Raw genomic sequence first — 24,388 nt, 5'->3', positions numbered from 1 at the left:
TATTTTTCCAGAACCAAAAAGAGAAACATTTAACCAATAAAATTTTTAATTTTGATGGTTTGGCTTAAATAAAAATGTCTTTATTGGTTTGGGTTGTCTCATATATCCATGAAAAGGCTCTAATCTATACTGGGGGTATAAAGCAGGAGTCCAGGGAAGCCACAGTCTCACATTTTCACTCCTATAGAAGTCCCCATTCAGCTCATCATCTCATTACCAAGCCTTTCACAAGCTGAATATACTATCTATACACGTTGAGGCAAACTGCGCATGTTTGTGCATGTGTGCCGGTGTACGTCTTTGTGTGACTCACACAATACTCTCTGTATGTCACTCTTTCTGCAATCAACTGAAATCAAATTAAGCAGCTAGCCTGAAGCAGTAGAAAAGCAGGCTCCGTACATGCTATTAATACTCCACTCCTTCCTGTGCCACTTCCTTGCATATACTCACACACATATGCATACTTCTCCTCAGGGATGATCTTACTACCATTTCATCAACACCAACTACAGGCAGTTATTGAATCATTCTACTACAGTCAATGGAAGACTTCTCTTGTGTATGAATGGGAAACTGGGCCTTATTTATTTAAAGGAATGGTTCAGCAAAAAATCAGATTTACGCATTTTGCCATGTACCCAGATGTAGTTGATCAGCCAAGACATGTTTCCAAATTTTGCTTCTTTAGTTTGATGCTGGAGCTTTGAGGGTAACATTGCTAACAACACCGGAAGTCAATAGTCACCTAATTATTTCCATAATTACATCCTCAACACCTTTTTCAACTCTCTAAAACCACACCTGACTTACTGAGATCTACAAAAATGAACAAAATACCATTTTTGACAACAGGTGTTGTGCTGAATTCTGACACCCCATCATGTGCACGCATGTCATGCCAGCATATAGATAACACAGACTACGTTCACAATTTCTGGTTTTTTTTTTTTAGAAATAACTGTTAAACTTGAATTTTCAGAGTGAACATACACTGTTGTATGTTTGGGCACTCCTGGTCAAGTTTGTATATATATATATATATATATATATATATATATATATATATATATATAGCTGCAAACACAAGCTCTGTAGTAAACTTATAATAACATAACTTAATAATAATAATAATAATAATAATAATTGCAATAGGTGCAAAGGTTTGGACAAAGTTGCAACCGTGAAGTCTCACCACTTACTTAACTCGTCACCTTAACTGACTTATTAGAAAGGACCGATTAGACAGGTCAAAAACTGTCATTAGGAATGTTCAGTTGATGAAATGTGGGACTGTGGTCTAACACTCAACAACCAGGATCTGAAAATGAACCTAACTGATGCCTACAAAGAAAGGCAAGGCTACAAAAAGATATTAAAGTTCTTCCAGCACACAGTTTCCACTGTCTGAAATGTCATTAAGAAATGGCAGTGAAAGGTAACTGTGGAAATTGAGGCACGAACTGGACAACCAAGAAACTCAGATAGAACTGCTCATATGCTGGCCTGATAGACAAAGCAAAACCTGCATATGACAGCAAAGGACCTGCAGAGGAGTTTAGCTGGCACTGGAGTGATGGTGCACCATTCTGTGTTTGCACAAACATGATCTGCATGGAACAGTCATCAGAAGAAAACACAGCCTGAAACCTCATCAAAAAAGACATGTGAAGTATGTGAAACATCTATGTAAGACAGAGGCATTTTGGAAATAACTGCTGTGAGCTGATGAACTGAAAATTGAACTCTTCGGCCACCATCACCAAAAAAAAAGAAGGCGGCGAAAAAAGGAAGCAGCATTTGATGAAAAGAACACCTTGCCAACTGTGAAACATGGGAGTGTATCTATTATACTTTGGGTTTGTATGGAAGTCAGTGCCACAGGGTAAATGGAAAAATGGATTCCTCTAAATATCAGCAAATCTTTTACGCAGCTGTGACACAGTCAGTAAAGAAACTGAAGCTGAAAAGAGGCCGGTCTCTACAACAGCATAATGATCCAAAACATACATCAAAATCCAAAATGAACTATTTCAGGAAACTCAAGCTGACAGATCTCTGACTTGTAAAGCGTTTAAAACCAACCCAATAATATTGTAGAAGTGTGGGTGAAAATTCCTAAAATAAAAATAGAGAGATTCCTAGCTGGCCATAATATCTGCCAAAGAGGGTGCTACTAAGCACTGACTGTGGTGTTAACAACTTTTGCACATTGTACACTTACTATTTTCTTACTTTCAAATTTTTAAGTTAATCAAATGTCCATATCTCTGTGTGATACGTGTTAACATGGAGCCAAATTCTGCATGGGAGTTTTGAGCAGGTTAAAAGATGTTTTCAGGATGTATTTAACAAAAACATTTGGGTGACTATTGAATTGTAGTGTTTGTTAGCAACATGTAGCTTCAGTGCTAAACTGAAGAAGTATTTGGGCATTAAACATTTCTTGACTGATATAATACATCTGGGAAATTACTGAAATTGTATTCAAATTTGAATTTGTATATATTTGAATACAAATTCTACATTTCAATTCAAAATAACAGTCAACACATAAGTAAATTATTGAAATAAAATACTGGACCAGTTATCTGTTTCCAGCAAATGTATTCAGTGCTGACTGCATTTGCAGTCAGTGAGTGAAGCTCTTTCGTGAGTACACTTGCTCTGACATTTAAAACTGATCAAAAATCATAAATTTCTCATGATTCATTTAATTAGCCAACAAATTGTAAGCAGTGTTTGACTGAAGTGAGGATGGAATTTGAGAACATACAAATGATTTAATTTAAAAGGCCAAAGTCTTTTATTCACTGACTCTATTTATAAAACTGGGCTTATGCTACAATGCAAAATGAGGTTTTCAGGTGAGACTTTCATTTAATTATTTTTCACACAAACCTCTGCATACATTCATATTGCACCGTAAATGATAAATGAGGTCTAATATGTCCACATTCAGTTTGTGAACACACATTATTTGTGTGCATATAATAATTCTTCTACCAGTCAATATTATATTTGAAGCATATCTAAAGAATTAAACGACATGTGGGGGACATCATCCTGGACATCATTAATATGAGAAAAAATGTAAGCATTTACATTTGAAGCAGAATGCTTTGTCTTTAAAACCAGTTGTGCCTAAATCTCAAGTGAAATCCTTGTTAAAATATTAAAAAAAAAAAATCTTAAAGAAAAACAAGAAGTTTTATTAAAATATCTGTTCTCTCATTGGGTGAGGGGGTGGGAAAGTAGGGGTAATCTTCAGGAAAGGCCAAATCGAATGTCCTTGTGCACCAACTTTCAGCCTCAATTGGGGCGGCTCTGGTATATTAAATGTATTAAAAGTACGGCTAGAACACATTTACAATCATACGCAAAAGTTTTGTTGCCCTTGGTCAAATTAAATAAGGTTAAACATCCTCTACAGAAAACACACCTCTGCACATTTAGTGCACAATCACTGTTTATTTGCTGTATCTTACATATTCGAAAAAAAATAAAATGTGGACTGTGCAGTCCACAAAACATGTAAGCTGACTTGAGCGTTCAAACTTTTGCATACAACTGTATATGTTGATTATATATACTGCTAAAATACATCTATATTTAGGGTCCTGTAACAGTGTACCAAAATTTTGATTTGCATCACTGAGGCACCCCTCTGTCTCTTTCTGAGGGTCTCCCATGGTGCAGCAGGGACAGAAATATTTTATTTGATAATCAATCTGTGCAATATATAATCAAGGCTCTATAAAATAAAGAGAATTTCAACATATAAAATATCAAAAATCCAAAGGAATCCTAAATCGAAAATCAAATCAAACCTAAAATACGTGTATTGTTAAACCCCTAATATGTTTGCTGCATGTGGCACAATAAAATGAGCGAAATGAACTCACAAGAATTACTGCTGTCATCCTTGGTCCCATCAAGAGATCCATCTGGGTTCATTTGCAAGTAGTATCCCTGCCTGCAATATAACCTGGTCACTATACCCTTGAGCTGGGGATCTATTGACAGAGAGAGGGAGAGAAGAAAGAGGGAAAAAAGAGACAGTTAATCTCTGCTTTTATCAGGCAAAACTTTTTCCTGAACCACTGAAAATACAGCACATGTATGACATACAGTAAATGATAGCAGGATATAGTTTTGACTTTAATCCTCTCACAAGGTCAAACATTTCTGAACATTCAGACCCCAAACATTTACCTTTTATTGTTACGTTTACGTCTGTACCCTGATATATTTCACCTGTATGCAGTGAGACTCATTAAAGACTGTGCAGATCTGGAGAATCTCATCTTAATCAGAAGGACGATAGCCGACTGAACTTCACTAATATGAAACTGTACTAATACAACCATAATGAAATATGTCTGGGTGAGTAAAAGAGGATGTCAGTAGATCAGTAGATTATATCAATCTTATCCATCAGCCAAAGCAGAGTAAAGCGTGCCAGGTCCAACACAATATCTCTGCTTACATGCTCTGGCCCTCTGAGTACTGGACTGAGGGTGATACAATAACAATTATAAAGCTTGTATTAAGGTCATAAGTTGGCTGGCCTTATTATACAGGATTTCTACTGCCCAGTCTACTGAGAGAGGTCATACAACGAACTTATTCACAGAAACAAGTAGGCCCATTTTATATCAGGCCAGGACTCAATATTTTCATAATTATTATTTCAGAATTATTGTTTAATATTAATTGTCTCTTAGTAAGGAGCAAAAAGCGATATGAAAAAATGTCTTCAGCTTGAGCTTGCACAAAAAAGACAGAAATCTAAGCTTTTATTGAGGCAAACATACAGAATAGGAAAAAAATAAACATTTCACTTTACTGGCACCTCTAGAAACGTCCAGAAAATCATATCAACAAAAACAATTGCAAAAAAACAGAAGTTTCCAAAACTGGAATTGAAAAATTATTCAGAGAGAAATGCAGGGAAATTGGGACTCCTAACAACCATGCAAGACCTGGTAGACCACCCAAACTATCGGCATCAGATGAACAGTAGTTAAAGCTTTCACCTTTGAGAGAAAATCAAGCTCCACTCTTCAGATCTGAAAAAATCTACAGGTGTTTCTGTCCATCCTTCCACTGTGAGAAGACAACTCAACACTGTGAGTCTGAAAGGATGTGTAGCTGTCAAGAAACTATTGCTGAGAAATGGAAATAGACAATAAAAGAAAGAAATTTGCTTTTCAAACAAAAAGCTACTAGTGTTCTCAGAACAGTGGACTAACCACCCTAAAGTCCAGACCTCAACATTACTGAATGTGGAATTATTTGGAATTATTGAGAAGCAGAAAATGCAACCAACTTACTGAACTGAACTTCAGGGTGTGGAAAAATATCTCTCAAAAAGAACAGAAGCTGTAATTGTTGAGTCAACACATTTTCTGTGAAATATATCTGCTAAAAATGAATAACTAATGACCACTTTGACTGGAAATAAATAAATGAAGACGGATTCTGACTTTTGCACAGTACTGAGGTGTAAATATGAAGCGATACGCAGGACAAAAACCCTCAGGCATCAGTTAACATGGGAAGGTCAGAGAAAATACAAAAAACATTAGACAAACCCTATAAAACACAGCTTTGCATCTGAAGCGAACACTGTCCACGCTTAATACCACAGTTACTCAGCTGGAGCTGTGATGAACCTGCCTGATAGACGGCGCAGGTTTATTGTCCCTACAACAGTGTAAGAGGCAAAACTTTCTCAAAGGATCACGTTTACAGTTGGTTGCATCATCAAACCTCCAAAACTACAATTAGACACCACTTCTATTCAAACAACCTTCAATGTACAATCCGGGATTGTCGTGATTCCTACTGTTCCAGATTGTGCTCCCCTACTATATTAAATCAGTCAACATATCAATCAACATAACAGACAATTAATGAAAGTAGGCCAAAAAAACGAAACATATCAGTCCAGAATGTCACATTATGCACATACTAAAAATGTGCACAGTGATTTTAATGTAGCATATAATTCTGCACATAATTATTAAAGTAGCATATTTAACCTAAATTGTGCGGCTGCATTGTTTAGGAAAGTGCAAACATCTGCATTAGCTATTACTAATATATATTTATATATATTATGTGGATGATTCACAAAACCAGAAGCAAGCTGGATTTTCATCTTTGTAGGTGAGCAAGCAAGTCAATATTTAAAAAGTGTTTAGCATTGCCCAGCATAGTAATGAGACTACAGCCAGTAGACCAGGGCACTAGCCTGGAGCTGGAAGTGTTGTATAATACTGAATATGCATGTGGGATATGCTGACTGAAACACATTGTCACATCTCCACAATGAGCAATATCACATTACTGCATCACAGTGCATTGTGTCGGTAAGTATTGTTACACCCCTAGTGACCTCTTTTCTGTTGTGCTGGCTCCAAATGCAGAAGACAACAACCGAGATATGTTTCCATCAACTTTCTGTGCAAACTGCAAGCGATACAATGAAAATGCATCAAATAATTTTGCACTTTTTTCTTTAAACTGACTTTTAGCGATGAAAAAGCTTTACGTCATCTCCTGCAAAAAACTGCCATGGCATAAGTTTTAGTTTAACGGGAAAAAAGGTCCGACATGTTTCTGGTTTCCCTGTGTTCCCCCTACCTGGTGTAGAAGACAACAAGTCCTCATCAGCATCCAACGTGACACAGGTTTGTTCTGTAAACTCATTATGTCACTAAAGAGGCAGTTACTCATCCAAAACAAAAACCTACTGATTTCCCTCAGCTGTTTCTGAATAACAAAATCTGTTCCTCTGCGTGGTGCTATTTTGTGCAACACCAGTGCTGCCTCCTAAAAAGTTAAGTTCCTTTCTTCCTCCTATTTATCTGTTCATGAACTTTTATAGATACTAGACTATCAAAATGAGTTGGAGTGCACATCTCCAGTTACATTTTTTCATCATTGTTTAAAAATCATTGCGTTGAACCGCAGCTACTGCCAGTGTATAACAGAGTTTGAGAGGGGAAAAAAAACAGAATTGGAGAAACAGTAAGGTTATATTTACATTGTCTTTGTGTGTCAGTTTGTGAGTGTGAGTGTGTGTGAGATGTTGCTGGAGGCAGTGAAAGTCACAGGTTGTTTTGTTAGATGGTCGAGAGCCAGAAGGCTTGCATGGTAAAGAAGAGTTTGTCAGGCAGAGGTAGCATGTGGCAGTGCACTGACCTTTACTCCAACACACACGCACACACACACACACACATGTGCGCGCACACACACACACACACACACAGTGTATTTCATGGATATGCTACAGAATGTGTAGGCTCATAGGCAAGGCTGGAGAAAATGTCAGCTGTGCATGGACGCCACCCCACTGTGCTTATTCAATAAAGCGGTGCGGAACAGCTCGCTCAGCGGGAGGCTATGTAAATACCGCAGGACTAAATACCACAGGACTGACACACGGGAGCTTTTATAGTTCAACATGCACTTAAAGGACTATTCCATTATATTTATGCCTTACATTTCAACCACTCTATTGTGTTGTGTGAAGCCAGGGAATGTTTGGATGAACTGTGTAGTTTACAGGGCGTTTCTTGTAGGAGTTTCATAGACTAGTCCAGGGTTTCTCATTTTTTTTAAAGTGAAAACTACAGCCCACAGCAGTTTTGAATGACCAGTTTGGGAGCTTGAGGGGAACGCCATGAGACACAAGATTAGCCTATGCTTTTTCCATTGTTGAGGAATGTTTTGTCTCCAAACGGTGAAGTGATTGGACAGCTTCATAGCCTCATTTGCTAGCTTCTCTCCACATATCACACACAATGGTTCTGCTGCATTAATCTATATTTTACTTGGATCACATTTTGATTCTTGTTATTGATTTTGTTTTCATTGTTTTTTCCTGGCTCAAGTAAAATATTAATGTTGATAATTTGTTTATTCAAATTCGCTTATGCTAGCTGTCAGCCAGCAGCAACCTACACGCATACACAAGGCTATACAGAGATATGATGTAGGCCAAAAGTTTATAAAGATGTAAACGGCAAGAATTAATCCTTAAATAAAAAACAACTATCACTATTATTTACATTAATAATAATAAAATAGTGCAGTTCAACAATGTGTGTGCAACAAAAACAAACTCAGTTGAAATAAAGTGGCATAGCTTCAAACTAAATTCTTCAATAATTTAGGAACAGGAAAGGTTTTTTTTTTAAATGGGACAAACTGAAGATCTTAAAAACATGATACTGGGCTTTTTCATTTGTTTCATTGTTGCCAATTTACTTATTTCACTATGGCAATGAGAACCAATCAACTACTTTTTAAAATTAGACTTGTGCAGTAAAAATGAACAGCCATACAACCCCTAGGTCAGGAGTCGGCAACCCAAATGTTAAGAAGAGCCATTTTGTCCTTTCAACAAAAATCAAACCACCTTGAGAGCCACAACATTTTATGTCCATTTTACCATCTTGGCTGTAAATATTTCTCAGTATGAGCTAATGTGCTAGTATACGCTAAAAATATAATTTAAACGAAAATGCAGACTTACTTTGTTTTTAGCTTTAGCTCAGCTATAGCCACTTTTCTCGCATCTCCAGCAGGAAACTTTTCCTCCAAAGTGAAATAACTTCTTTTAAAATGTCTCTCAACGCTCGACTTTTTACGAGGCTGAATTCAGCTTCTCATTTGCCAGCTTCTTGATTGAATTTCCCCTTTCCACCTTAAATGGTGCCTGGGGTAGCAGAATGTAACTGCTGCACCATTTAACGTGGAACAAGAAACTGGCGAATGAGAAACTGACTTCAGCTTTGCGACTTTTCAGTGTTTGACAGTTTCTCGTTGCAGATTAAATGTAACAGGAAAGCAGCTGGAGTGCTAATGAATGCAAATAAGTCCATTCGTCTCCAAAATATTAATGTTCGTCTTAAATCTCAGTTTGTCTTTTTCGTTAGCTACTAGCTAAGCAATACTGTTGTCTGTTTTGCTGTGACCAGCAATGTGCGCGTTAATCTGCAGGGTTTACCTAAAAATCTAATTCTGCTATGGAACCGCCACAGGGCAGTAAAATAGCCGCACGTTGCTGACCCCTGCCCTAGGTTATAGAGCAGATACCCCTAAACTTGTTGCACTGTACTGGACACGGTAATGCAATTAGAGGCAACATTTGACTTAGATATTTACATATAACCAAACAAATAATATCAGATACATAATGACAAAGGTTTTCCTGATATGTACAAGGCCTACAAGAGATGCTGTGCTTTTCTGCTCTGTATTAATTTACTCAAAAACCAGGTATTGTTATGAAACATCTTTATGCTATTAAATTAGCCTACAAAAACACACAAAAATGTAATCATTTTAGACCACATCATGTCTTACAGTGAGAGAAATAAATAAATAAGCAAAGGTTTGGTTCTAAGCATCAACTGTATGTCTGCTATGTATTTGTGTTCTCACTGTTGATGTTAGAAGAGTGCTATGTTTGTTTTCATAGACTGGCCTACTGCCCTTTAGACAGCACAAGGCATTATGACAGCACTGTCGAAATGGACACATCAAAGGCTGACAGTGGAATACTCCACAGAGAGGAGAGAGAGAGAGAGAGGGAGAGAGAGCATGCTAATCACAGGAGCACTTTCTGACATCTGCCTCCAAACTCTAGAGCTGCCTCCACAGCTCTGCTGAGACAGCACCTCAAGGCTCATAAAAACTCTGCTCCACAGGGAAGCAGCTGAGCTGTAGCCTGTATTACCTACACCAGGGCTTCGGTTAAAACAGCCTGTGGCTGGAGGATAATAAGTGTTAATATTAACCGTATAGTACCTAAAATTTTGTTGCCGATTAGGTCAGAGACTCTGCCGATCTCTGGTTTAACTCATTAAAAGTCTGTCCCCAGAGTAGTGGGGATGCACACATAAGTTGGGCAAAAATTTACACCATGATATATGAAGACATTTTCATGATATTCATGTAACATGATGTTTATTTCTCTTAAGTTGGCAAACAATTTGAAACAGACATAATGAACCAGCAAAAAGACAATGCAATTTTCAAAATGGGCTATGAAAACTACAAGTATACTACACACACACGCACACACACACATCATCTGAAACGCTTATCCTTCTGGGTCGCGGGGGTCAGGGGGGCGGGGGGTTGGGTGGTGTGGCTGGAGCCTATCCCAGCTGTCATTGGGCAGAAGGCAGGAAACACCCTGGACAGGTCGCCAGTCCATCGGAGGGCAGACAGACAGACATATACATCCACACACACACAATCACACCTAGGGGCAATTTAGCATGTCCAAATAGCCTGACTGCATGTCTTTGGACTGTGGGAGGAAACCCACACAGACACGGGGAGAGTATGCAAACTCCACACAGAAAGGATCCTGGTTGCCCGGCCGGGTATCGAACCCAGGCCTGTTTTTTGATGCATGCAGTTTTTCAGTGTTATTCAAATACTAAGGATACCCACAACATACTGAGAAAAATATACTGAGACATTATTTATATGTGCTACTTTGTTTCCTATCACTCTGTATCACTGTCTATGCACAATGCTGCCTTTGCACCTACATTCAAGATTATATTCAGATCCCTAGGGGCTTATCATTGATTTGATTCGTCTGAGCAATAACAAAAGACAACCTGTAGTGTAAAGTATATTTCTACAGTACTACTCAAAGATCAGAGACCAATCTGATGTTAGCAACCAAATGGCCATTAATCAATCTGCATAAGGAAAATAAGCAAAAAAGGCAGTTTCCAAGAACTTAAATGAGAAAATGGGACTCCTAACAACCATGCAAGACCTGGTAGAGCACCAAAACTGTCAGATGTGAAAAAAATCCACAGGTGTTTCTGTCTATTCTTCCTCTGTGAGAAGATAACACTATGAGTCTAAAAGGATGCGTAGCTGTCAAGAAGCCCTCACTGAGAAAAGGAAACAGACAAAAAAGAAGAAAATTTACAAAACATTCAGTGAAGCTGCTGGAATTCTCAGAACAACAGGCTGTCCATTCCTTCAGGTTTCTTTGAAAAACTGAAAGCAAATGTCCTGAAAAGAATGGAAGCTGTAAAAAATGCAATTCGTGGACACACTAAATATGGAAAAGGTATCTTACATTTAGTTGTTGAGGGCTCTGTGTAAGTTTCTGTTAAACATGTTTCCTGCATTTTCCTGATACTGAAAAATTGTCCTTGTATTTAAACTTGCATTTAATGGCTATTTTGGAATTTTATGGAAATGAAATAAATGAAGGGTGGTCTCTGACTCTGACTACACAGTGCTGTATGTATTTGTTCAAAATGATAAAAGCTCTGAATTTTGTTTTGAAAAGCACTAAGAAATCACATTATTAAATGAGTCTTTTAAAATGTCTTTCATTGGTTAAAATCATTTTAGGGAGAAGGTCACACCCTACGTTGCAGTGAAGGGTTGGTCACACTGTGCACAAAGCTATGTGTGTGTGTGTGTGTGTGGGGCAAGTGTGATGCGTGAGCGGTGCGACAGGCGGGGGCGGAAAGAAGAACACACATACGCAAATACACACATTCTTGCAACTTACACACCCGCGCAGAAAGGAGACAGCGTATCATTAGAGGTTTGTTTCCGCCTTAAAAAGTACACAGAGGAGGACACTTTCAGCCTGAACAGCGTGCACTGCTCTACAGCACAATCAAGGCCTGCGTCCCCACAAGGACACTGATCACAGTGTACCATGATAGAGCAAGAATAACACCGGACACTCCCTCCAGCATCTGACAGGACATTATTCAGCAGCACTTATACAGCCACTGAGAGATGTTTAGGTAAAACACTGGCTAATAGTGTTCATCTGTGATGTCCTATTATTAAGTTATTTATACATATAATATATATAATTGTGATAATGTAACTTTATTTTGAGTTCAAAATGTATTTCGGACTTTTGCTTTCAGTGACCTCCTACCTTAATTATGTTTATTTCATTAAAACAAATTATTGAACATTCCATTTTGTCACTAACAAAACAGTCATAACTTTAACAAAGCTTTACGAAATGTTTCAGTAGCAACTGTCTTGGTAGTAACAATTTTAGCTTATTTTGTGCAGAACTGAAAAATGCTAGCCAGTACATGACTAGCAAACACAGCTTTGAACAGCTGGACACACGTAAAATCATAATATTTATCATTAAATACAAAAAAACTTCAATGCAGAAAAGGAGTGTTTTGGCGGTGACAATTCTTAAGGTTAAACGTTTATTTTCAGATGTTGGGACACGTTTACTGCTCAACATGTGGCCATGAGGGACAGGGATGCAGTCTCACTGCTCTCAAACAAAGGGGTGTGGCTAAAACTCTGTGTTTCTGTGGTGATATGAAAATTTGGGACAGCATATTTTAAATAAAGTATTTTTATTTAAAAATTAAACTTATGAAGAATCTAAATCTTTGAACTTCAAAAAACAATAAGTACAAATTTCACAAGTTGAAATTTAGAGGGTGGGGTTTGGGACAGACACCTCCCAACAGAAAGTACCCTATAAATAACGATTTTGTGTATATCTAGCTTGTTACTATCTTAATGCCTTGGGTTTGAATAGACCACAACCATAATAATGTTAATTATTATAGTCATAACCATAATCATGGTAAAATATTTAAGGTGTTAATACTTTTTTTGGGACCGCAGTTTGAATTTGGTAGAATGGTCCATATATGACTTTGATAATGTAATATATATGTAGATTTTATCATAAGTAAAATATACATCATTTCAAAGCTTTCATATAATAGTGACCATATACAAGAAGATGTAGAATAGATACAACTGATATATTATTGACATATATAAGAATTATAATACATACAGCATTATGCAAAAGGCACCTAAGCATATTGTTTAAAACCATTTCTATTGTCTTCTGTTCTCTGTCTGTTTTGTTAAAAAACATTATTAAAATCCATTATAAAACCATCATCTTTGTGATACATGTGTTTTGCTCCAAAAAACACTATATCATTAAAATAAATGCAAAAAAACAATAAATACAGGAAAAAAGTAATAAGATTTTTTTCTTTTTAAGTAGTTAATAACTAGTTCCAAGAGGATAGTTTGGTTCCAGAATTTTCCTGGATGCCCCCTGACATTTTGTAAATTCCGCCATCAGCAAACCTGATTTAACATAATTTAGTATTGATTAACTATAGCAGGTGTTAGATAACAACTACTTATCATACACAGCTTCCTTGAGGCGAGGGCTGAAAAATGTCAATTTTAATTTAATGTTATTTGTATTTATTGTAATAAGTTATTTTTGAGCGAATAAATAGCTGATAAAATAAATAGCTTTTAAATAATATATATATATATATATATATATATATATATATATATATATATATATATATATATATATATATATATGCACACATGTAAAGAGAGGGATCCAATGAAAGAAAGTCAAAACACTGTTCCCTGACAGACATATTCTCATGGTAAAGTATGGGCAATGCTCAGAAGACAGTCAAAAAGCCATTCTAAAGTGTGTGGCTGATTACAACCAAGAGTGGAGGAGAAAATGAAGATAAAAGATCTCATCATGTGTCTTTTCTCACAAGCCTATGACAAGCCTCACAGTGTAGAGTGATAGCAATACGGGACAGAATAGGGTGTGATTGCAAATCAGCAGTAAGTGTTTTGACAATCTAGGCACCACTGAAAGAGGCATGTAGAGCTGACAATGCTGTTCCATTACTCCTGATATTCAGAGAGATAGATGAGGATCAAGGAGAAGAGAAGAGAAGAGAAGAGAAGAGAAGAGAAGAGAAGAGAAGAGAAGAGAAGAGAAGAGGGAAAAGAAAAAGGAGAGGACAGATGAGATGACTGAGAAGAAGAGAGGAGAGCAAAAGAGAAGAGAAAACATGGAAAAAGAAGGAGAAAAGAACAGAGAACAGAACAGCAGAGAACAGAAGACAAGAGAAATGAAGAGAACAGAAGAAAAGATAAGACAGGAGATGAGAAAAGAGGAGAAAATCACAAGAGAAGAGAAATCAAGAAGAAAAAAGAAAAACAAAGAGAACAGAACAGAAGACGAGAAAAAAGAAGAGATGCGAACAGAGAAGAACAGAAGATGAGTAATAAAGAGAAGAGATGACAGAAAAGAGGCAAGAAGAAAAGAAGTGAGATAAGAAGTGAAGAGACGAGAGAGAAGAGATGAGAACAGTAGACTAGAAGAGACTAACAGAAGACATGAATTAAAGAGAAGAGTGCAGAAGGGATCAAAGACAGAGAGAAAGAGAGACAGTACAAGAAAGGCAGAAAGAAAAAAGGAAAAGGGAAAAGTGTGTGAAAGAGAGGTAGAATGAGAGAGACAGAGAGCAGAAAAGAAAGGATCAGACAGAAAGAGACAGAACAAGAGAGAAAAAATGTAAAGTAAGAGAAAAAGGTAGAGAGAGGTAGAGAGAGAGAGAGAGCTACAGTGAGAGGGAGAGAGAGAGAGGTAGAGACAGGTAGAGTGGCAGAGAGAGAGCGAAAGAGAGAGAGAGAGAGAGAGAGGTAGAAAGTGAGAGAGAGAGGTGGAGGTAGCCATGATCAGACAGAAAGGGGACATGCTCTGCTGCACACAGCGGCAGCTGCACACTTAACCACAAAATGTGACTGACCCACTTTAGATGCTTCTGGAAAAGGAGAGGGGCTTTTCCAGCCTACACAGACACAAAGGCACATTGCCGTTGTCATGGTAAAGCTCCAAGAAGCATAGACACAGTTTGGATATCAGGTTCCAGCTCCTCAGTTTAATCTGAACAGCCCTCCCTTCACCGCAGATTGTGGAGATGTTCATAACGGCATGTGGGCGTGCGACAGACAGGATTTCTTGCATTTGAGAAAACGGGATTTCTGCAGTTATGGAAGTGCAGTCACATTTGTTTGCTTTAGGTGCAGAAAAAAGCCATATGGAAATGTATGTGTCCCTGTAATGAGGCAAAGTGAATGTTGATCTAATGCAGGTCATCCCTCCCAACTACGTGGCATGACACTATCTGATCAATAGAGGCCATCAATAGCTGAAAGCGGAGCTTTGACACCAGAGGAAATATCAATTAGTTACAACATGAGAGCAGTGCTTCATTTAACTCTGAACACCACAGTGTGTACAACCATCACCTCACACAGAAGAGCAGAGGCAGCACAAAGACACGGCACTTCCAAATCGAGCTTAATGGAGTGAATTCGGGAGCCATCTAACATATTAATGAGACATGGCATGGAGAGAGATTAAAAGCTAATCTCCCGTGGTGGTCTTCCATTCCATTGAACGTTATAATTGGACGCAACACGTACCGACCAGACGCTGTGTCAAACTGAGCCATTATGAAGTCACCCTTAAGGAACAGCTTGTCACGTTTTGTCTCCTGTTTATCAGCGCAACAGGCTCGACGTCAAAGGGATGTGACTGCAGAAGGACGTGGTAAATCCCAGCAGCGAGCACATGTTCCTCTGAAGTTTCTCTGGTCAGCTAAAGGGCGCAAAGAACTACCATCCACGTACATCAAAGAGAGAAAACGGCTCCAAAGATGCTTCTGTGAACTTGTCCATTCAGAATAACTCCATGCTAACTACCAGAGACACATCACGACAACTTCCATGCTGAAATACGTGGCAGGATTGAGCATTGTGCTAGTTTTACTAAATAAGTGTTTGTTCAAAAGAACTTCCACAAGCACACCAGCAGCACGTCCGCCTTCTACCAACAACAAGAAGCTCATTTCACCTTCAGATAGCGCACATACTCAGCACTAACCACTGAGTGAAACCCCTGATCTTGTTTTCATGAGCCTAAGGAGTGGTATATCCCACTGAAAAGAAAAAAAAAAAACAGGTACAAAGTGTACCACGGTACAGTGCTGAGAAGCAATCAAAGGAATATCCCTCCTTTAATCTGCAGAGCAGAAGTGAATGGGTGCACAAAAGAGATGTTAAATAAATGAAAGCTGTGCTCGGTTACACTGGCCTGCAGAGGCCTTTCATGTCTGAAGCCGTTTGCTAGCGTGTTCCGGGGGCTCTCGAAGGCATTAGCATACAGCACGGCCCACTGCCTGCCTTCAGATCCATGTCAATTACAGTGTAAGGAAAGGAAAGTCGTGAGCTACGGACACAGCATCTAAAGCTGAGCTGAGTTAATAGGGAATTCCACAGATTTTTCAACATTTCTGCATTATTAAATCATTAAGCTGTAAACAACGTCATTCAGAGTGGTTTGATGTGAAATGCTATGTTCTAGAGAAACTTGCCAAATCTGAACTGTTCACAGCAGTGGTGATAGGAACCAGACATCCACATTCAAAAGCACCGTCACAGAAAGTTATTATATGAAATGGGTATGAATATGCTGCCTGATGCTGAGACATTAAGTTTGTGACTTAAAATAGTGGACAGGCACACACGTGGCATTATAAGGCCAAATAGTCCCCAAATACACTTATTTTTTTCATATTTGCAACCATTTTACTATTATCGACATTACATATGAAAACTCAGGAGACGTGTACTGATGGTTTTGGAGAGTAAAAAGAGTAAAATGGCTATATTTGTGGTTTTAGATGTCTGGTTCCAATCAACACTATCACTGTAAAGAAATTAGAGTTGGTGAGTTCCTCTAAAGTGCTATCTCACGTTGAACCACTCTAAATAACTTTGCTTCAACGTTTAATTTTTTTTTAAAAATTCCCCTCATGGTTGACTAATGGCTGGAGAACTTGCTGTAGACTTCTACAATTCCTTTTCTTCAAGTTTTCAGTGTGGGGAATGTGAGACAAATTCCCAATTACTGCAACTACCATGGCCTTAAATGACTTTTTTAACTGAAAGCGTGATTTGAAAGAGTGCACTTTTCAAATCGCAAGAGCTGCTTTTTTAATTATAGCCTACAAGTTTTAAACAGGCAATTTTTACCAAATAACATGGAGCTTGTGAGCTGCCTGTAGAAGAATTAGACCAATCATAAACAACTAAACACCCACATGGCCATCTGGCAGATCAGTGTTCAGTCTGAAGCCAGAAAAAATGGATGCTGTAGGGTTTTACAATGGACAGGATGGGATAAGGACAACTGTGAGAAAATTTGGGCTAAGTGTGGGTGGGAACATAGAGTTATTATTAAGATGAGAACAAAATAATTCAAAACTTCTAAACCAATCCATAGCTCAAAGTAGGGGGTGCACTCTTCAACATTGTCCAACAGACAACAAGCCTGTTAGTAGCCCATGGAGGTAACGTAAATTAGCACAGCTGAAATGTCCCCCAAAAACTCCAATTTAGAATATACATATGGTAAAAACATAACATTACCTCTTGCAAAGGAAAAACAGTTCCATTAAACTAACTACAGCGTTAGCTAGCTTGTTTTGCTTGTGTTGTCAGTTGCAGTCCAGATGTCAAAAGAGCGTGAGCTAGAGGAATTTGGGGGTGGGTTATAGAGGTGGTGCGTCCTTGTTAGTGGCAGATATTGCTACAATCTAACACCAGGAAAGAAATAATGCATTTTTGGGGAACTCTGCTATAGGGGAAGATTATATATCTTTATAACGGAGTGGACTAGACAAGTACCTGCCTGGAATCAGACTATGGTTTGGGAGTTGAGGGAGTGAATTAAGACAATATGATGCAAAGTCCCATTCTGTGTGTGATGTTTATAGTGGGAGCTCTTCCAAATCAGTGTGTAGAGGAGGGGCCAGGCCCACACTGACACTCTCTAAGTGCAGATACAGCTTTGCACGCTATTTTTAGCAAATTGATTCGGCAAATATTGCTATTGAGACTGCGGAGTCCAGACAGTCACTGGAGCACTGAGAAACGCTTGTTTTAGACCCAAATTACAGTCTTAAATGGTGCCACTTTGAGCAGTCCAATAAAAGAACCACTTTTGATGACCATTTTCAGATTTGTGAGTATGAGGAACCCTTTAGAGATTTAAAGAACCTTCATATAATGTAGAGGTTCCATTCCAATTTGAGGGTTCTTCCTAAAACCTTTACATTATGTGGTTCTTTAAGCCTTGTAAATGTTCTTCAAGCATGTCATTTACAAAAATGGTCCTCTAAAGAACCATCAGTTGAAAGTTTTTTAGGGAACCAAAAGTGGTTCTTCTATGTCATCATGCAAAGAACTGTATTTTTAAGCGTGTAGCTGGACACACAGATCTAGTTTTCCAGACAGGGAATAAACACACACACACACACATCTTCTAACCTGCTTCTCCTTCTGGGTCGCGGGGGAAGCTGGAGCCTATCCCAGCAGTCATTGGGTGGAAGGCCACGGAATAAACCTTAACTTCAAATAGCAAGTAACTTGGTTGCCTTAAAATTTTGAGTTCATTTAACTTCTAATGGTAAGTTAACCGAACAATAATATGTTTTACATTCTGTTAACTTATTATTTGAAGCATAATGAAGTCAAAATTTTAAGGCAACAAAGTTACTTCCTTTTTAATTTAACACACAATAGAGGAACCTTTTTTGATGCTATATAGAACAATTTAAAAGGTTCCCATTTTACTAACATTGGAGCCCTCCAGGGCTGTGAGGCAGCTGAAGTTCTGATGCAAGGACAACAGTCTCTCTCTGAATGGAACCAAGACAAGAGACATGACTGTAGACTTCAGAAGGACAAAGACGCCTTACACCCCTGCAGACAGTTCACAGCTTCAAATTCAATCTTTCCTGGTCCTTGAACACTTCCTCAGTGAAGAAGGAACAACAGTGCCTCTGCTTCCTGAGGAGACTGAAAAGTGCTGGCCTGTGAACACCTAACCTCAACAGCTTCTATAAAAGCATCATTAAGAGCCTCCTGACCTGTAGCATCACTGACTGGTATGGAAACTGTTCCGTCTCAGACAGAAAAGCACTGCAGAGGGTATTGAAGACCGCCCAGTCCACCACTGGGCCAAATTCAGACTCCTGAACAGTTTCTGTTGTCTGTTGCTGTTCTAGGCTAAGTGTAGCACCGTGTCCTGGAGAAACTAGATTTCAGTCCTCTCTTAACACATCTGTGACGAGAAGAAATGATAATAAAGCTGACTTTGAAAAAACCAAACCGAGTATTCAGACACTACATTAAAACACATATATGTGAAGGTTACACAAAAAAAATAAATGTTTAGATATTAATGTTGTAAAATGATGTCACCTGGTGACATTAATTCTAAAACATGTTGTCATTTGTTGAGAAGATATCATGCAACAAGTAGCAAGAAGGTGAAGCAGTGTACTAAAGTGCTCAGAGACAACATTTCTCATGGAAAGGAAATGAAAAAGCTACAGTGACCTTGAAAAGACCTTAAACACCCCTGTCAGTACAACTAGTTTGATATTTTGCAAGTGGAACCAAAACTGATCGTCCTCAGGCAGATGTACCACGCAAGGTGTCACAACATGCTCTCACACTAATGAGAAAGAAGTTAAGAGGAAAGCCAGCAGTCCCTTTGAAAGAGCTGCAGGACAACCTGAAATCAGCAGGAACAACAGTTAGACAGAGAACAATTAGCAATGAGCTGCACTGCGATCATCTCCACTCATATATATACCCCACACAAATCATCATGATATGGGGCTTTTCTGCAAACTGGACCGAGGCATTAGTCATTAAAGGAAACATGAATGGAGTGATGTACCGGAACACAGTGGAGAACGTAATCTCATCAGCCAAGAAAGGCGAGAAAATAGGTGTTTCAACAGACAACAACTCCAAACATACAGCCATAATTACTCAAGACTTGTTTTTAAAAAGGAAGGTGAACGTGCTTGCAAGGCCTAGACAATCTACTGACTTCAATTGCACTGAAATTTATGAAGGATTGTGATCACCATCAGAATGACCCTGAAGACAGTTGCCAAAAGGAACTGGTCAAAATCAAACATATCTTTGTTTATGCTTATGAATACATCCTTTTTTTCATATTTACACATACAAAGTTAACATTATGTAAGTGAACCTGAAGTGGAAATATGCACTGGAAGTACATTAAATAACAAAAAAAAGACTCTGAATTCTTGTTTCCCCTCATTGTAGTTCTTTGCAGGATTAAATGGTTCTTCCCTTCGATAGAAAACCTGTTGTATCTGGTTCCTTAAAAACCCCTTTAAAGGGGTTTTATATAGCATCAAATATATTCTTACATAATAATATTATGAATAATTATAAGTAATACCATACACTGACTGTAATTCAAAATAATACTGTATAATAAACACAAACCTGCTAAATACTTAATTCCTCTCAAATTTAAATGCAGTTAGAATGAGACCTTGTGCCTCCATTTTGTATTTTTTTTTTCATATTTTGGAAATTCCAGCTGCTGTTTACAGTGTGTCAAAATTACATGAAGAACAGAACAGTAGAAATGGTCCAAAATTATTTAAAATTAAATTGTGTTACATTAACTTACATTAAAAGTTAAGAATGTTTTTTCCTCCTCCTGTAAAGTTACTTTTCTGGATGCGAGACTTTGTTATGAAAGAAACAATATATAAAACTAACAAACTTGTAAACAATCTCTCTGCTTAAGGGTGTAGTCTTGGACCAAACTGCAGTGCCAATGATAAATCACCCCTGGAATTTCCTTTTAGTCTAGGCTAAGGTCTAATCAGGGTCTGAAAAACTGGCCCAAAAAGTTCCTGATGCTTTCTCCTGACAATTCCTGCAGAAACGTAATGTCATGTTTGTGTCTCGGTATCTTGACATTGGCATTCAGACCGAGTTGTATACGCTCAAGGCAATATAGCTCTCTCCACCGTCTCCACACGCTTTGTCCACACTCCAGGGGGACTCCCATTTCCTGGCCGCATTCAGGCCGAAAATGAAGACGGCAGCGGCGTCTTAGAGCCTCTTATGATGGGTGGCCGCGCTCAGGTTTATTTGCTGGAAATGTCCTTCCTGTGGCAGCAATTGAATTAAGCTCCACCAAACAAACCATTCGTCTTCCTTAGTGCACGGACTACATGTGAGGCAGAGACACACAGAGCAAGAGACTCAGAGAGAGAGAAGAGGAGAGAAAAGACCGGCTCCCTCTAAGCAGCCCCCAGTGAGCCCTCACGGCTGAGCTCAGAAAAACGCTCACTAAAGATTTTCCAAATCTCACAGCAATGGGAAATTAATGAGGTAACTCCCAGAGGGTCCTCCATCACAAATAATGTAGGAAAGGACGCAGCAAGACTCAGAAGAGCCTCTCTCCCCAGCTGTGCGCCAGACCTGCCGTCAGCCGCAAAACCAAGACAAATCAGCCATTTCGGTGGTGGTTCCTTGCGGGGGCTTCTCCTGAGTTCCTTAAGAGGTGAAAGGGGCTTGGTTTGGCTTAATGGTGCAGCTTCTCGACATGCTGCAAGCCAAAATTCAGAGCGCATGGGGCGGCCATGAGGTGCTGGCCAGCTGTAATAAAATGGCCGTCACAGGTGCGAGGAAGCCGAGACGTTCCAGGGATAATTCATCACTCGCACAATCTCCTGGCAACAACTGCATCCTTTACTCACTATTTATTTGGGTGCGATTCCACTTCAGACATCTGTGACAGACACTGAGATATACCACACACTAACCTGTGGCCTCTATTACAGTTTTATTAACCATCTATTGCCCAGCCTGACTGCCTTTAATCTTTTAATCATGCAAATGCTTATCCAACCTATATAACATAGACAAAAACTAGCTCACATGTAATTCCAATGAAATAAGCACCTATGTGCGAACATATATGCGCACACATGCTTTCCACATTACTGTTACTAATGTTATTTTATGGTAAGTCATTCATTTCATTTCTCTGAAATTCACTTACGAAATGTGCAGTACCAAAAATAGTCATACTTCATATTTACATCACCATTTTCCAACCTCTCTTTATCCCTTACAATTTAACAGGTTGTTTTTATCACTGTGCCTTTGATATATGTAAATGACCTCTGTGTTTAGTGGTCTTACACTGTAAAAAAAAGGTCAAAAGTCCAGCAGCAGGAGTGCCAGACAAAACCCGTTAATTAACGGTAAAAGTATGTTTTCTCAATAATGGTAAAAATCTGTAAAATTACAGTCATTTAATCTCTTAGAACTACTGCATTTTACTGAAATTCAACAAATACAACTAGTTATTCTGACATACAGTATTTTACCATAATAATAACAGTAACATCCATTAAAATAAATGTAAATGCCTGTGAAATAAAATGGTGATCGTTTGTTTTTTGTGAATGTATCTATTTCTGTAAACAGACTACAGTATGATGCATGATTTATTTACATACATTTAACCTATTTTTCAAAAACGTGTGCTTTTTTTTTGTCGCTTCATTCCAAAAACGGTCTAGGCAGAGACTCTATAACTTCATTGCGAATGGGTGGAGGTAAACTTATGTAAAAAGAATAGGTGGATGTATGTAAATGAATTGGTTTTTGTGACATCACAAAAACAATGAATTCAGAACAGGCTTAATTTTCATATGCGGAAAGTTTACGCAAGTTTACATACTACATCAAACTCATTTATTTAAAAAAACAAAGAAAATTTGAACATGTACATTACAGTTTTACATCCGTCATATCAGCTCTTTAATATTACTGCACTGCACTGTAATAATCACGTTTTCACAATTTGACATCAATTATTTTGAAATTACTTGCCCATTTAATTGCCAAATGCCAAAAACTAGTAGTAGTTTAGTGAATGTGTTTCTGATTAGTGAGTAGTTTCTTGTTCTATATATGGAAGGCTGTCAAATTAAAACCAATAATGAAACCTAACAAGCCTCAACAAAGAAAGGAAATTAGAGTGAGCTAAAAGGAAATGTTGATAATACTAAACTGTATCTGAAGGTTGGTGATCCTACACTTTGCCCACATTCATCCTCATCAGTAAAACAGGCTACACCTACAGGATGTGCTGCCTTGAGAAGAATAACAAAAAAGCTTGACTTGACACTAACGTACAAAAACTGTGCAAAAACGCCACGTCATTTCTTGACATTTTCACTAATGTTGCCATTTTACTAAAAGCTGTCAGCTCACTCTCACTCTGAGATCTTCACAGCAACAAGTAGCACACCTGCTGCTCAGCTCGCACTCCAGAGACCACTGATTCATCATTAACGACTCACACGGACACAGGAATAACACAAAATGTAAAAGCGGTTGCTTAAGGCCAAATCTACACATTTGAATGGCGACAGAAACCTTTCACAGGCCTAACGCACGCATTGTCTGGAGAAGAATACGTGCGGCCTACATGGAGAGGCGAGCCTCCCAGACGCAATATTGACATTTTAGGTTGTGTGGGAGTAAATTTCGGTCGACAGGCTACTGATGAGTATGCACTTGAACGCATGAGCTTAATACTCTTCAAACCGCTTCTGCCAAGACACTGTGACAGTTCTGCATGCTGTCGGAAACATCACGAGGAACTTCTCTGTACACTGTCAGTTACATTAAATTTCAGACACAGCAGACGCAGCCCAGTTCTCTGTTTCAGCCTGAAACTATGAGCCTGTGAGTGCCCTTTCCTTCCACACATGACACCATAAACAGAAAAGCAAGGTTTCGTCATAAAAAAAGCAAAATCTTTAGTGTTGAAGTATCACCTATAGTGTTATATTAGGACCTATATGTCCTAATATATATATATATATATATATATATATATATATATATATAGGAAGGTAGATATTTATGTAGATAAATAGATAGATAGATATAAATATATAGATACAGGTATGTATACACACATATATATACACACATATATGTGTATATATATGACACACAGACACACACCACACATACACACATATACACAGCACTTTTCCATTTGGTGGCTAGTGAACTTCTCGCACCTTGTCTCCGTAGCCTCCTCTTCCTGAGGCCGAAGATTCGCACTTTGGAGAAGATGTCGACAAGGTTGCCGTTGCAAAGACCTTTGTTCTTGTTGGGGCTTTTCCTCCTCCTGTTCGTGGAGGGTCTGTCTAAATGCTGCTCCCGTGCCTGCCTCTTTTGCCGGATCAAACCGCTGGCAATTGCGGCTGCCATGTCTCCAAAAGCCCCCCACAAAAAAAAAGAAAAAGAAAAAGGAGCCGAACTGTTTTAACTCTGCACGCCGCCAAGCACAGACGACAACCTCCTTCACCCTTGGTCACTGTCCCATATTTATGTCCGTCCGCTCTGCCCTCGCTCTGTCGGCTATGTCTCAACTTGACGGTGTTCAAGAACAGCGTCCAGAGATTACAAGTGATGGTGTAAGACACTGGATGGACATAATTGAACGGCTGGAGAGGTTTAGAGATTCATGCTGTCCTGCTGTGCTTCCCAAAACATCTGCCCTGTAACTGAAACGGTTGACTTGTCATACCTGCGTGTCGGC

The 24,388-nt window shown here is 38.6% G+C and overlaps 1 protein-coding gene across 1 annotated transcript in view; it reads right to left on the bottom strand.

Moving 5' to 3' along the window:
- The window catches only part of fgf14 (fibroblast growth factor 14), an 87,382-nt gene extending 63,313 nt beyond the window's left edge, over nt 1-24,069 (bottom strand). Inside the window, exons 1-2 of the mRNA XM_036578912.1 lie at nt 23,865-24,069; nt 3,906-4,016 (exon numbers count right to left, since the gene is read on the bottom strand). Coding sequence (XP_036434805.1) covers nt 3,906-4,016; nt 23,865-24,057 — 304 coding nt within the window. The 5' untranslated portion in view covers nt 24,058-24,069. The remainder of the gene's footprint in view (nt 1-3,905; nt 4,017-23,864) is intronic.
- Nucleotides 24,070-24,388: the final 319 nt, after the last annotated feature.

This window comes from Colossoma macropomum, unplaced genomic scaffold (genome assembly GCF_904425465.1).
Source record: "Colossoma macropomum unplaced genomic scaffold, Colossoma_macropomum, whole genome shotgun sequence".
Classification (NCBI taxonomy): domain Eukaryota; kingdom Metazoa; phylum Chordata; class Actinopteri; order Characiformes; family Serrasalmidae; genus Colossoma; species Colossoma macropomum.
Note: the sequence above shows the minus strand (reverse complement) of the source record. Positions and strands in the feature narration are given on the sequence as shown.